Source organism: Schistocerca cancellata, chromosome 11 (genome assembly GCF_023864275.1).
Source record: "Schistocerca cancellata isolate TAMUIC-IGC-003103 chromosome 11, iqSchCanc2.1, whole genome shotgun sequence".
Taxonomy (NCBI): domain Eukaryota; kingdom Metazoa; phylum Arthropoda; class Insecta; order Orthoptera; family Acrididae; genus Schistocerca; species Schistocerca cancellata.
The window spans coordinates 25,180,070-25,195,317 of NC_064636.1; the positions used below are offsets into that span (position 1 = coordinate 25,180,070).

General features: G+C 40.1%; 1 protein-coding gene across 4 annotated transcripts in view; it reads right to left on the minus strand.

Moving 5' to 3' along the window:
• LOC126108126 (zinc finger protein 83-like) overlaps nucleotides 1-14,916 on the minus strand; it is a 107,300-nt gene extending 92,384 nt beyond the window's left edge. For all 4 annotated transcript variants that reach the window (XM_049913376.1, XM_049913377.1, XM_049913373.1 and 1 more), the window contains exons 1-2: nucleotides 14,367-14,916; nucleotides 10,930-11,013 (exon numbers count right to left, since the gene is read on the minus strand). In XM_049913376.1, the coding sequence (XP_049769333.1) occupies nucleotides 10,930-10,992 (63 nt within the window). In that variant the 5' untranslated portion in view covers nucleotides 10,993-11,013; nucleotides 14,367-14,916. The remainder of the gene's footprint in view (nucleotides 1-10,929; nucleotides 11,014-14,366) is intronic.
• Nucleotides 14,917-15,248: the final 332 nt, after the last annotated feature.

Genomic DNA, 15,248 nt, shown 5'->3' on the forward strand with positions numbered 1-15,248 from the left:
CACGACAATTGAGATATCCTTGAAAATGAAAATCTTCCAAAACAGCTGTCATAATAATCAGTAATTGGTTTATGCAGTGATACTGGAACCTTACTTACAATGTCCTTTGAAGACATTTATTTCATTGTAGGCCCATTTCTTCAAGTAAGTTTATTCTTTTTCCTTTGTTGGCCAGTTGGAGTATTTGTTTGTCACAAGGTATGTCTGTCATTTGATGTCCACTTTCAGCTACATACAGGGCAAATGTGGATTTTCTTATGTTTTTTAAATGACAAGCATCCCTGTGCCTCCAGGAACAAATGTTGCAAATTCTTCCTGTTTGGCCAATGGAGACCAGTGAATAAATAAATTATTGTTGAAACATTTATCCCACTCTCTTTCTCCAACAAAGAAGGTTACATACTGATTGCACAAATCTCTGAAATTACCACAGAAGCAGAAGTTTAGAGCAGACAAAGTGCCATCCAGAATGTTTTTCCTCCACAGCACCTAAATTCCACAGTACCCCAGCTCTGCCTAGTCAATGGGAAAACAGTTTCAGGTAACTGAGATGGGAGAATATAAATGAGATGTTTGGTGGTGAAAATGCAATCGTTCAATATTGTTTGAAGCTCATTCATTGCATTCTGCCATGTCTTGAAATACACAGTAGCCCAAGGCGCTATTACACTATGAGACCAGAGTTGACTTTACTGCCATTGAAGCAACCTAGTCTTGCAGTTGAGCAGTTGCTGCTGTAGGTTATTCACCACTTGCTTCAGAATCTACTCCACATACCAAATATGTATTATGCTCATGGTATGGAAGATTACTTTCAGTTCACAGCTGGGCAACAAAGACTTCTACTCACTGAAAGATTTCACATTGAGTTGCAGGCAGGCACAAGGAAAAGATTGTCACACTGTGCTTTCAGCCAAAACCTTTTTCAGAAAGGACACACACACACACACACACACACACACACACACACACACACACACACACACACACAAGCAAGCAACACCTCAGACACATGTGACCTCTATCTCCAGCAGTTCTCTCTCTCTCTCTCTCTCTCTCTCTCTCTCTCTCTCTCTGTGTGTGTGTGTGTGTGTGTGTGTGTGTGTGTGTGTGTGTGTGTGAAGAAGGCTTTGGCCGGGAGCTTAATATGTATGTCTATTCATTCTGCCATCTGTAACTCAACATGCCACCTTCATGATGAGTAGCAATTTATACTTTTCATAACATTGTTGATATTCCAATCAGAACTTTCCATTGTTTCAAACAAAGACTTCTGTCATGTGTTATCTAACTGCTTGCTTAAGACTAGCCATCTATGTACATCACCATTTTCTGATCAAAGATCACATACAGTGCCAACATTAACCTGCAAATAAATCTGCTTGACAGTCCTACTGCAGTTCTTACTTTTACAAGGGTTGACTGAAAAGTAATGCCTCCGCCTTTATAACTCTTCAACTGTTGGCAGCATTGGTATGCAGCAGGTACTGGTTTATTCCGTAGCCTCTTCTCTACAGCTCCAGTTGGCAGGAAGCCAGTTGTGTTGTTACAGTGTAAAGTATGGAACCCTGGGCAGACAGTTCGTCAATGTGATTTGAGCAAAGTGCAGTTATTGAATTCTTGACAGCAGAAGGTGTTAACCCAAAGGAGATTCACCAGAAAATGAAAGCAGTTTATGGTGATTGTGTTGATCCGAGTACTGTGCGTCATTGGACGAGTAAGTTTAAAGATGTTGAGGCGGAAACATCTGACCTGCTTGATAAACAAAGAGTTGGACATCCTGTGATAGCAACCACCAAGTTCCCCAAGCAAAATGTTGACAGATTGATTCAGGACAATCGTCGTATCACTCAGAGAGAAATTGCAAGCACAATCGGCATTTCACAAGAACGTGTGGGTCACATTATCGCTTTGCTTGCTTATTGGAAGATCTGTGCACAACAGGTACCCCAGATGCTGACTGCTGAAATGAAAGCGCACAGACCTGAAATTTGCCAGGAACTCCTCTCGTGTTACAAGAATGTAGGTGACGCCCAACGACGCACAGTACTGACATCAACACAATCGCCATAAACTGCTTTCATTCTCTGATGAATCTCCTTTAGGTGATACCTTCTGCTGACAAGGATTCAATGACTGCACATTGCTTAAATTGCACTGGCCGGCTGTCTGCGCAGGGTTCCATACTTTACACTGTAACAACACAACTGCTCAATGCTAAAGCTTCCTGCCAACTGGAGCTGTAGAGAAGAGGCTACGGAACAAGCCAGTACCTGCGGCATACCAATGCCGCCAATTGTTGAAGAGTTATGAAGATGGAGGCATTACTTTTCGGTCAACCTTCGTACCACAATCTGCTCGTTTTGATTTCTGACATGTCTGCTTAATTAAACCCCACTGCAACTGGTCAAATGGGATAGCATCAATAACACAAGGGAATATTCTTTCTCAGAATTTACTAAGAGCTCTGCAGTGGACATATCAATTCAAAAGAAAATGGTGGTACCCCCTGCAACAAATTACCACATGATGCAGTGAGGTAACCAATATATGCTTTCAGAAACCTTATGTACGATCAATATTTTGTTTTCCCTCAAAACATGTTACTCACAGACTATGTTAAATAAACTCTATTTCTTCCAAAATAATATCCCCTTGTCACATGTAATCACAAAGAAATATCAGGAGTGAGTGTATATTACACACAAGCATAAACTGCTTAATTCACTACATTAGCATCTGGCATTTGGAAAAATGTATAACCAAATAAAAACATAGTCTGTAAGCTACAAGGTGGCATGCAGATACTGTTATCAATTATTAGTGATTGCATGCAAATAAAACTAGCACACACCACTAATTATTGCGGTTTGTGCTACTGAAGTGCAGTTTGTGTGTTTTACACCAGGTGATAACAGCAACTGTATTCTGTTTTTCAGAATAACTATTGTTTACTCATATGAAACATTTACAAGGAACATGGAACAGCTAAACACAAATTAGAATGTTATATCGACTATAACTGCCATGTTAATCACACACCAGTCCCAATATACAGCCTGGCTGACACTCGTATAGTCTGCCATACTGGATAAAATCTGGACACACAAATAATACACACTATCAAACAAGGGAAACTCCGGATAGGAATATCAACAACGTAGGAAAAGACAGATTGCTATTCACTGTAAGGAAGACATGTCAAGCTGCAGATGTTGTTGTTGTTGTGGTCTTCAGTCCTGAGACTGGTTTGATGCAGCTCTCCATGCTACTCTATCCTGTGCAAGCTTCTTCATCTCCCAGTACCTACTGCAACCTACATCCTTCTGAATCTGTTTAGTATATTCATCTCTTGGTCGCTCTCCACACTGCCCTCCAATGCTAAATTTGTGATCCCTTGATGCCTCAGAACATGTCCTACCAACCGATCCCTTCTTCTGGTCAAGTTGTTCCACAAACTTATCTTCTCCCCAATCCTATTCAATACTTCCTCATTAGTTATGTGATCTACCCATCTAATCTTCAGCATTCTTCTGTAGCACCACATTTCGAAAGCTTCTATTCTCTTCTTGTCCAAACTATTTACTGTCCATGTTTCACTTCCATACATGGCTACACTCCATACAAATACTTTCAGAAATGACTTCCTGACACTTAAATCAATACTCGATGTTCACAAATTTCTCTTCTTCAGAAACGCTTTCCTTGCCATTGCCAGTCTACATTTTATATCCTCTCTACTTCGACCATCATCAGTTATTTTGCTCCCCAAATAGCAAAACTCCTTTACTACTTTAAGTGTCTCATTTCCTAATCTAATACCCTCAACATCACCTCACTTAATTCGACTACATTCCATTATCCTCGTTTTGCTTTTGTTGATGTTCATCTTATATCCTCCCTTCAAGACACCATCCATTCCGTTCAACTGCTCTTCCAAGTCCTTTGCTGTCCCTGACAGAATTACAATGTCATTGGCGAACCTCAACGTTTTTATTTCTTCTCCATGGATTTTAATACCTACTCCGATTTTTTCTTTTGTATCCTTTACTGCTTGCTCAATATACAGATTGAATAACATCGGGGAGAGGCTACAACCCTGTCTTAGTTTGGTTGGTTGGTTTGGGGAAGGAGACCAGACAGCGTGGTCATCGGTCTCATCGGATTAGGGAAGGATTGGGAAGGAAGTCGGCCGTGCCCTTTCAGAGGAACCATCCCGGCATTTGCCTGGAGTGATTTAGGGAAATCACGGAAAACCTAAATCAGGATGGCCGGACCCGGGATTGAACCGTCGTCCTCCCAACCCTGTCTTACTCCCTTCCCAACCACTGCTTCCCTTTCATGTCCCTCAACTCTTATAACTGGCATCTGGTTTCTGTACAAATTATAAATAGCCTTTCGCTCCCTGTATTTTACCCCTGCCACCTTTAGAATTTGAAAGAGAGTATTCCAGTCAACATTGTCAAAAGCTTTCTCTAAGTCTACAAATGCTAGAAACGTAGGTTTGCCTTTCCTTAATCTTTCTTCTAAGATAAGTCGTAAGGTCAGTATCGCCTCACGTGTTCCAGTATTTCTACGGAATCCAAACTGATCTTCCCCAAGGTGAGCTTCTACTAGTTTTTCCATTCGTCTGCAAAGAATTCGCGTTAGCATTTTGCAGCTGTGGCTTATTAAACTGATTGTTCGGTTATTTTCACATCTGTCAACACCTGCTTTCTTTGGGATTGGAATTATTATATTCTTCTTGAAGTCTGAGGGTATTTCGCCTGTTTCATACATCTTGCTCACCAGATGGTAGAGTTTTGTCAGGACTGGCTCTCCCAAGGTCGTCAGTAGTTCCAATGGAATGTTGTCTACTCCGGGGGCCTTGTTTCGACTCAGGTCTTTCAGTGCTCTGTCAAACTCTTCACGCAGTATCGTATCTCCCATTTCATCTTCATCTACATCCTCTTCCATTTCCATAATATTGTCCTCAAGTGCATCGCCCTTGTATAGACCCTCTATATACTCCTTCCACCTTTCTGCTTTGCCTTCTTTGCTTAGAACAGGGTTTCCATCTGAGCTCTTGATGTTCATACAAGTGGTTCTCTTATCTCCAAAGGTCTCTTTAATTTTCCTGTAGGCTGTATCTATCTTACCCCTAGTGAGATAAGCCTCTACATCCTTACATTTGTCCTCTAGCCATCCCTGCTTAGCCATTTTGCACTTCCTGTCGATCTCATTTTTGAGACGTTTGTATTCCTTTTTGCCTGCTTCATTTACTGCATTTTTGCAGATAGGCACAATTAAAAGACACATAAAGCTTTTGGCCTTCATCAGCAAAAGAGAGACACATACCATTCTCACACACAAGCAAGCGCACCTCCTGCACACACAACCCCCAACTCCAGCATATCGGGCCTGAGATGTGGTCATGTGTGCATGAGATGTGCCTGCTTGTGTCTGTGAATTGTGTGTGTCTCTCTTTTGCTGATGAAGGCCAACGCTTTACATGTCTTTTAATTGTGCCTGTCTGCAACTTGATGTGTGTTCTTTGTGGTTAATAATACACTCCGCTTTTGTAACAAATATAACAGCAAAGCTTTTCTGTGCTTCAGAATACCACTCACTGCTGCAGAAAATTGGGGAATACTCCTCCACTGTTCATAAAAGGACTTCAGTTTTAATTTGTGATTTCATCAAAATGGTGGACAAAAGCAGCTCACCTAAATCCAATACAGCAATTATCTCTCTCTCTCTCTCTCTCTCTCTCTCTCTCTCTCTCTCTCTCTCTCTCTCTCTCTCTCACACACACACACACACACACACACACACACACACACACACACACACACAGTAACCGCACAACACACAGATGTTCAAAATAGTTTATAAACCAATAAGTACTAACATGACATCCATGTAAAGTGGAGCAGTTTGGTTGAGGACACACTGCTCATATAATACAACCCAAAAACTCTACAAACTTGATATTGTTATACCTAGATTTAACTTAGCTAAATTGAAATCTGCTGTAGACCCAAGCACAAAAAAAGGCATAAATGAAAATATATAAGGGTCGACAGAAGCATCCGATCCCACGCGTCGGCTTTGACCCGTGACGTAAGGGTGTTGTGTGTGACGTCATGACGGTGCGGAGTTTGGTTTGAGTGTGGCTGTCTCCAGTTCTGTTTTATCTTATTTTATTTACTTTTCTGATCAGTTCGTTCTATCTCGTGAGAATTATTTTTTAAATTTAAAAACGCTTATTACTTATTTTAATTATCTGTTTCCTCCAGTTTCTGTTTTAGTTTATTATATTTATCTTTCTGATCTGTTCGTTCTACCCCGTGAGATTATTTTTTAAAAAAAGACAAAAAACACTAATCAGCTACTGAAGCATCTTTATCTTTTATGGGTTGCTGGGGTTACAACCCCTGGGGAGGTGGGTGGGTATTCATGCATGGCTGTCTTCACTTACACGTTGTAGCTACGCAAGGCGTCTAAGTTTGTTTATATTTAGTTTGCCCCCCCCCCCCCCCCCCCCCCACCCAAAACACCCCATTTCCCGCGCTTGTCCCGTTAGTGTCATTAGGCTTCTTGTGGAAAGCGTGTGTGTTTGTTTTTGTTTCTGCCATATTTGTGACGTCATGGGTCAAAGCAGACGGGCGGGATCGGACGCTTCCGTATTTCCATATATAAAACACTAATTCTGATACAAAATTGGTATTACGGGGGATGTACCGAAAGTATGGTTCCCAATGAGCTACAGCCATAAGGGAAGGTGCCAGGCAAAATCCGACAACAGTGCCGTGCACAGTGGTTCCCCACTCTCGAGCCCACCTGTCCGCAATTCACTATGTCGCTCAGTGTTGGCTTGGCATCAGTCAGAGATGGAAGTGTTGATCACCACTCCCACCAAGTGCGAGGTTCAAGCAGTAATCCAGTTTCTCCACACAAGGAAGTTACCGCCCATGGAGAATCATCAGCAACTGACATGGTGAAGAGTGCATGTTCGTTCAGCACACCCCACAAATGGTGCAGGGCTTTCGCCGAGGGTCGCACGGAAGTTCACGATGAAGAATGGAGTGGAAGACCACCGTTTTCAGATGTGATCGTCCAGAAGAACAACAGTGAGCTGCTCAGAAATCAGAGGGTCACTGTCTGTGAACTTGTTGAATGCATTCCTGAAGCTTCGCACAGCACAAAAGAAAGAAGTTTGACAGAAACGTTGGGTTATTGCAAGGCATGTGTTTGCTGGGTCCCCCAGATGCTGACTGATGGACACACGGAGCAACGCCTTGACTTTGCTCGCAAGTTTCTTCAACAATGTGAGGGTGGAGGCAACAAGGAGAAGTTATTGGACTCTATTGTCATGCAAGATGAAACGTGGGTGTTTCAATATTACCCCGAACAAAACAACAATCTCGTCAGTGGTGTCACTCTGGTCACCGCCACCAAAGCAATTCAAACAAATACAGTCAGTAGGAGAGAATGATTGGAAAAGAGCACAGATAGTCCCAGTCTTCAAGAAGGGTCGTCAAGCAGATGCGCAAAACTATAGACCTATATCTCTGCCGTCGATATGTTGTAGAATTTTAGAACATGTTTTTTGCTCGCATATCATGTCATTTCTGGAAACCCAGAATACAAAACCTCACAAAACGATGAAAAAAACTGACATCACAAAACTCCCCAAATACCACTAAACACAATATCATCTGGAATTGGACACTTCCCTTGACCTATATAGCTCCACAGCAGCTCCCGATCCCACAAATTAGGATCAAACACTTCCCTTGGCCTATATAGCTCAAAAACATCTCTCGATACCAATACCAGCATACACAGCCACACGCACATTGGGATCGAACACTTCCCTTGACCTAAGCAGTGTTAATTTTATCCGTCATATCCATTCCTGAACAAAAACAACAACCGATTAATTTTACTAAAATTACCACACGACGTACAGCGAACAACACTAAATTAACCTTCACACAACATCGTTAACTCAATGAAATGAATTCCACTACAAACACAGCCGACACTCGAACAATTCTGGATAATGAGTAAAAGCAAACTGATCCCATAACACCACACAAACGAAAACCCTGAACATACCACCAGAGAGCACAACAAACCACAACACGACTACATCTACAAACACGCCACACTCACAAACCAAACTTCGCGCCGACATGACGTCACACACGACAACACCATTACGTCACAGGTCAAAGCCGACGCGTGGGATCTGACGCTTCTGTCGACCCCCATACAAAACCACACAAAACGATGAAAAAAACCGACATCACAAAACTCCCCAAATACCACTAAGCTCAATATCATCTGGAATCGACCAAGATAGCCAAATTATAATCCATATTGCCTACAGAAGGGCACAGAGACAAACACAAAAATGACGATAAAAAAGATAGGTTAAAAAACAATATAGCAAACTTGACACCTTAATTTTTCAAACCACTTGTCCCTGCAAATAAGTCTTCCTATGCTGTCTTCCTAACGCCACCACAAAAACATTCATCACTTTCCTACATTTCAGCATTTATGACTATTAACATAAGCGGTCAATGCACCACACTTTTGAAGAAAAGATATGGTACATGGCACATCTAACATTTCAGACTACTTGAAATGCAAGATTGAATAAAAACAATACGAATTAGGACTCTGATACCTAAGTATTCTCTAAAATGTGTGTGTGTGTGTGTGTGTGTGTGTGTGTGTGTGTGTGTGTGTGTGTGTGTGTGTGTGTGTGTGTGTCCCTCTCAGCACCCCCTCCACAGGCAGAGTAGCAATCTAACATATCACAGTAGAATCCGTGGCAATTACCCTACATACCAAAGACATAGAAGAAATGGAAATACGGAAGTGTCCGATCCCGCCCGTCTGCTTTGACCCATGACGTCACAAATATGGCGGAAACAAAAACAAACACACACACTTTCCACAAGAAGCCTAATGACACTAACGGGACAAGCGCGGGAAATGGGGTGTTTTGGGTGGGGGGGCAAACTAAATATAAACAAATTTAGACGCCTTGCGTAGCTACAACGTGTAAGTGAAGACAGCCATGCATGAATACCCACCCACTTCCCCAGGGGTCGTAACCCCTGCAAACCACAGAAGATAAAGATGCTTCAGTAGCTGATTAGTGTTTTTTGTCTTTTTTTAAAAAAAATCTCACGGGATAGAACGAACAGATCAGAAAGATAAATATAATAAACTAAAACAGAAATTGGAGGAAACAGATAATTAAAATAAGTAATAAGCGTTTTTAAATTTAAAAAAAAAATCTCACGAGATAGAATGAACAGATCAGAAAAGTAAACAAAATAAGATAAAACAGAACTGGAGACAGCCACACTCAAACCAAACTTCGCGCCGTCATGACGTCACACACGACAACACCCTTACGTCACGAGTCAAAGCCGACGCGTGGGATCGGACGCTTCTGTCGACCCAAAGAAATCTCTAGATACAACTTAGAAATTAGTTAAGACTCCTTCCTGCTGTAATTTAACACAAGAGAGTGCTATCTCAAACAAAGCAATCAATTCTGCACACCTACCTCTCTCTCTCTCTCTCCCCCTCCCCCTCCCCTTCAGCCCATCTCAGCTCAGCTATTTATTCATAGGCCAGTATAATTTGAACTGAGTTACCTATGACAGCATGTTGCAGTAACTTATAAGAAACTTGGGTCAAACGGAAGTGTCCTATTCCATCTGTCCGGTTTGAACTGTGACATAATGGTGGTGTGGTGTGGAATTAACTAGGCCCAGTTTTTGAGTTGGTTGTGTTTGCATGTCATGTTGTTGTACTTGATGGTGCACCCTATTGTGGATATGGGCGTGCTGAGTTTAACATCTGGTATCAGATTCATTTGAGTTTTGGTTGTAATCATGCTACCACGATTTTGAGTTTAGGTAGTTGGTGTGATAATGTGGTTATGGAAGCATTTTCAGTGAGTTATTAAGAATTTTTTTGGTTTGTGTGTTTGATGTTTTTGTTAGGTCTGATTAGTCTGGTGTTTGTTATGTGGGAAGAAGTGTAATTTTTGTAATTGCCCCCCCCCCCCCGCCCCGCCCTTTTTTAAGGCATGGATATGACACTGAAGCTCACAAGAGTATCATTACATTCGGAGATGGAGATGATATGATATGATGTCTGTCATATAGCTTCTGCAGATGTTTGGTCTTCCTGTTGAATATGTTAGATGTCACGTTTGTGGCAACAACATAACATAGACGAGAGCTCTGGAGGCTTGGGCCAGGGACAAGTACATGTGGTTTCCTCAGTGCATATGCGTGCATGCATCTAGGTGGTATTGTGGGAAACTTTTGTTGGTAAGTAATTTTTGCTTTGGTATTTTTCCTACAGTAATGGTGATGTTTTGTATGTTGTATATTTATGGTAAGTCAGTTGTGCTTTGAAAGGTGTAGTGAATATGGGGTATTTGGGTTTTCGAGTTGTTGGGGTTTTGGCTCTGGTTTTTGTAGTTGGTGGTTTTTTGGTATGGTAGCTGTGGTTGAGCTATACAGGTCAAGCGAAGTGTCCGATTCCTATAGTTTTGTTGGTGTAGCTGAATGCTGTAAATGAAATTTTTTTAATATTTTGTTTTGGGATGTAGCGGTGTTCTTTTATTGTTGTATATTTAGCTCGCTCCCGCCCTAAACATTCCATTTTCCGCGGTTGTTCCATTAGTTTCACTTTATTTTTGGAGTGAGACATTATTGTATCATTTGTATTTTTGTTCGTGTTTGTTTGCGTGTGTATGTAGAGCTGTTACTGTCGTCATTTTGTATACGTTAGAAGTGGCCGGTTCGGCCATATTGATGACGTCATGCGTCAAAGCAAGTGGGTGGAATCAGACGCTTTGGTAATGGGGGAAACTGTATAGAGGAGAAACTCATGAAAATTGCTTACCGTGGAGCTAGGTTCCAATTGCATCACTTCTTTTTTCACCCAACCAATTGTTTCATGTTCCATAGCTGCTGCAATTCTAGTTTCCTGGAAACAAACCAATTACTTTAAACTACCTGAATCTAATTTCTTGTACTAACTGTGAGATGCAAATTAGTATTTTACGCCTATCTTTGCCGAAAGCACAATAAAAAAATAGACAGGGCTGGAAAAACCTTCATAACATAACACTTACTTGAAATAATTATTTTCTATAATGGGAATAGTCTATACGTTCTGAACACAATAAAATACTTCTTTAATTATATATGCACACAATTCAGAGTTAATTAGCTGCATCTTCATATAAAGATCTAACACACACACACACACACACACACACACACACACACACACACACACACGTTGTATGGATGGGCACTAATTAAAAAAAAAAAAAAAAAAAAAATACTGCATTAACCCTGCTGTTCTGTTCACTTTTACTTGACATATATACTGTTCGGGTCAATATGACCCGACATATCAAAATGCTTTAGAAACATAAATTTTGGTACAGTTTTAGCTATCGACATTGTTGTTCTATTCCAGTACCTTGTTAGTAATAATAATAATAATAATAATAATAATAATAATGGTAATAATAATAATAATAACAATGCATACAACTTTATTGAGGGATATTTTTCATTTAAATATGCACATAAATTTGAAACAACAGACAGTTTCCATTACAGGCATTCAACTTAGAAAGCACTACAGTTTTTCCATACTTCTATTCTTATTGTTGACAGTTTAGACGTAAGTATTGACATTTTCTAACAACAGACAGTTGTCATTACAGATATTCATCTTAGAGCACACTACAGTACAGAACACACTACAGTTTTTTTATTACATTCCAACATAGAAAGCACTACAACTTTAGAATCCTCTCTTCTTACTGATTGTAGTTTAGGCACAAGTATTCACATAAATTTGAAACAACAGAATTTTCAATACAATCATCTTATAAAATACTACAGTTCTTTTCTTACTGCTTGCACTGTGGACACAAGTAGGTTACATGTTTCTTGCAAATATGTTTACTACATTTTCCACACACCATGTTTGTTTTATTGTCATTACTTGATGGACAGAACTTACAGCGTGCACGTTTTGTAGATTTTCTTGTTGTTACCGATTCTGACACACCACCCACATCATTCGGGTTTTGGATGCTTGTGACCATTCTCAAAGAATCTTCTGTTCTTGGGAAATGCGTTCTTGATGCAATATGTTCTTTTATCAGTGACTTTCCAAGTTCCTCCAAGAATATTCTCCTTCTAGTCAATTTGCTTGCATTCCAATTAGGGTCAACCGAAATCCACAAAACGTATGCATTATAAGCAGAAACATCAAGAATATTGTAGAAAACTATCATTGGCCACCTATTACTTTTTCGTTTGCATGTATATGTACCTAATAACTGATCAAGCGTGTCTACAGCACCTTTGGTTGAATTATAGTCCAAAATCATTTTTGGCTTCTTATCAGCCCTGTCACTGATTTCCGCATCATGGTGGAGAGTGCTCATAAGTACAACATTCTTGTGTCTCTTAGGAATATAATTAACCACAGTAGTGTCATTTGTGAAGTAAAATGAAGAGCTGTGTACCTCCTTGTTGGTCATTTTGTGTGGAAGCTCCGGCTTATTTTTCCGTATAGTTCCCAACATAGTCAATTTCCTTTTCAGAAGCAGCTGCCCCAAATTGTACGACGTAAAAAAGTTGTCACACGTGATATTCTGACCACGTAACTCAGAAGTGAGATCAGATACCACCCTCATTCCCTGATTTCTTTCTGGTGCCGCTCCACTCACCTTTCCTGTATAAATTTGGGCTTTCAGTACGTATGAAGTTTTGCTGTCACACATGGTCCATATTTTGATCCCATATTTTGCCGGTTTACTTGGGATATACTGCTTGAATGGACAGCGACCTCTAAATGCTACTAACTGCTCGTCAACAGTAACATTTTCTCCTGGATTATACAGTTGAGGAAGGACCTCTACCCACTTCTCCCAAATACTACGAATTGCGGCAAGTTTGTCAGTACGTCGTCTTTCCTCTCTAGTAGATTTCTTGTCAAATCGCAGGACACGTGATATCTTACAGAATGTTTCATGAGACATGGTTGCTCGAAATATGTTTCGCCCAGTATCTTTATCCCACAAACTTTTTGTAGACTCCCCATGAGATCGATATACACCCGCTAGGAGTAAGAGTCCTAAGTATGCATGGAAAACAGAACCATCAATATCTGTCCACTGTTCACCATAAACTCGCTGCCCTTCAATATTTGTCATCTCTATTATTTCATTTTGAAGCGCTGTGTGAAATACTGCTTCAAATGAACATTTTACATCAGATATTCTGCTGACTGCATACCTGGTAACTCCTGGGGTACTCTTGATGATGTTCGAAGCTGGTAGGCGACCATGTTGTGCTGGTGGATGCAACTGCCATTCTATATTCCCATTTTTAGAAAGAAAAGTCTCTACACTATTTTGTATGGGCTGTGGACTGTCGTAACTGTCATCGGAACACTCGCTTTCAGATGCATTGCTGATGTGATCTTCAAACTCAGAAAGTGATCCTTCATCTGGTGAGGCATTTACTATTTCTTCCAACTCACGATCATTCAATGGTCTCATCGCCATGGTGTCACAAGTCAAACTGGGCAGAAACAAAGCATTCCAATTATTGAGAACTGCCAATTATTATTTCCTGGGGAAAGCAACAAACAAGCCCATTGTTGTGAACGCATGGAGCTTTAGGTGATTGTTGAGAGTAAGTTGGAATGATGCAGTCACTATTCCCACACAACACAACAAAAATAATTTTCGCCATTTCCAGATTTTAGAAATAAATACGAGTTACACTAAACATATTTGTGTCGGGTCATTATGACCCGAACATTACATATGCAACTATTACAGTTGAAGCCCAAACTTCTTAAACTTTTTTAAAACCTTTTAAAACACATGCTGCTCATCCATTTTCAGACAAAGTCACAAAGTTTCATAAATATATATTGGTATTTACATAATGTAAAATAACGTTCATATTCGTTTCGGGTCATATAGACCCGAACAGAACAGCAGGGTTAAAGATGTAATTTCTTAGTACTCACAATTTGGGCAGACAAGCGAAATGCACTGGGCTTATCTATCGTGGCATTTACTGAAATTGTTTAACAAGTTAGTGCCATGACTCAATTATGTAGCGGTAAAGCAATGATTGAGTTATATATTCGGAAAAGCAACAGCAGTTTGGAGTAATATAGGCCTTGTCGACCTCTAAAAACACTTATTATGTCATGCACAGAGTACATATATTTGCTAGGTCGAATAGAAGATTTTGACTTTACATATCATCTCCAATATAAAAATGAGTACAAACCTGTTTGTTCTTCACATGACACAACACGATACAACAGCCACATGCAGTAGTATAACCGCTACTTCGGTTAAGAACTCATTATTTAAATCATTATTGCACTAATTAATTGCACCACAACACGCGTAATTTGTGATGATTAAAGAAAACGGAGGCCTATCTAAAATACTTAGATGCATAGTGAAACTAGAATTGTTTGTACTGGTAAATATAACAATCACATGATATCAGCTAGCTGTCCTATACATCGAAACTGTTAACACTAATTCAACCATCATATCGACGATTACGATTACTTTGGAGCACGTTGAGCCAACAAGATCAAAACAGTATATTTTCGATGTTACGTTGACCAAAAATGCACGATGTTGATAAAATCGCTTTACGAATAATCACGAACTATTTCTCGGGTTTACAACGTTGAGATAAGTGTATATGTGAATATCAGCGTCAGCCTGTAATTTTATTTTTTATTATTATTACGACACTGATGTATTTCTGCAAAATTCAAGATCGCGGCAATGAAAACATACACATTCCCACCATGACAGGACGTCTGCTTTCTCTGGCTGATTGTCTCTTGTTCATCATGGAACTTGGAACTTCACTTCGCTTAACCATCGACACTTGTCACGAAGTAAAAAACAAGCAAGCAATAAAATAAAGATCAAGAATACACTAAAGCATGTCATATCATGAGTAAGTGCGACAATAATATGTTAACTTTACATGCTAGTAGAAGACAAAACTGACTACAGATAAATCACTATGTGGAATAAAGAGCTTTTTATGACATGCTATGTAACCATATTTTCGCTGTACAGTATACTTTATGTGAGACGAGACAAGAGATCGGCGTTCTATGTACCATGATCAACAGCGGCC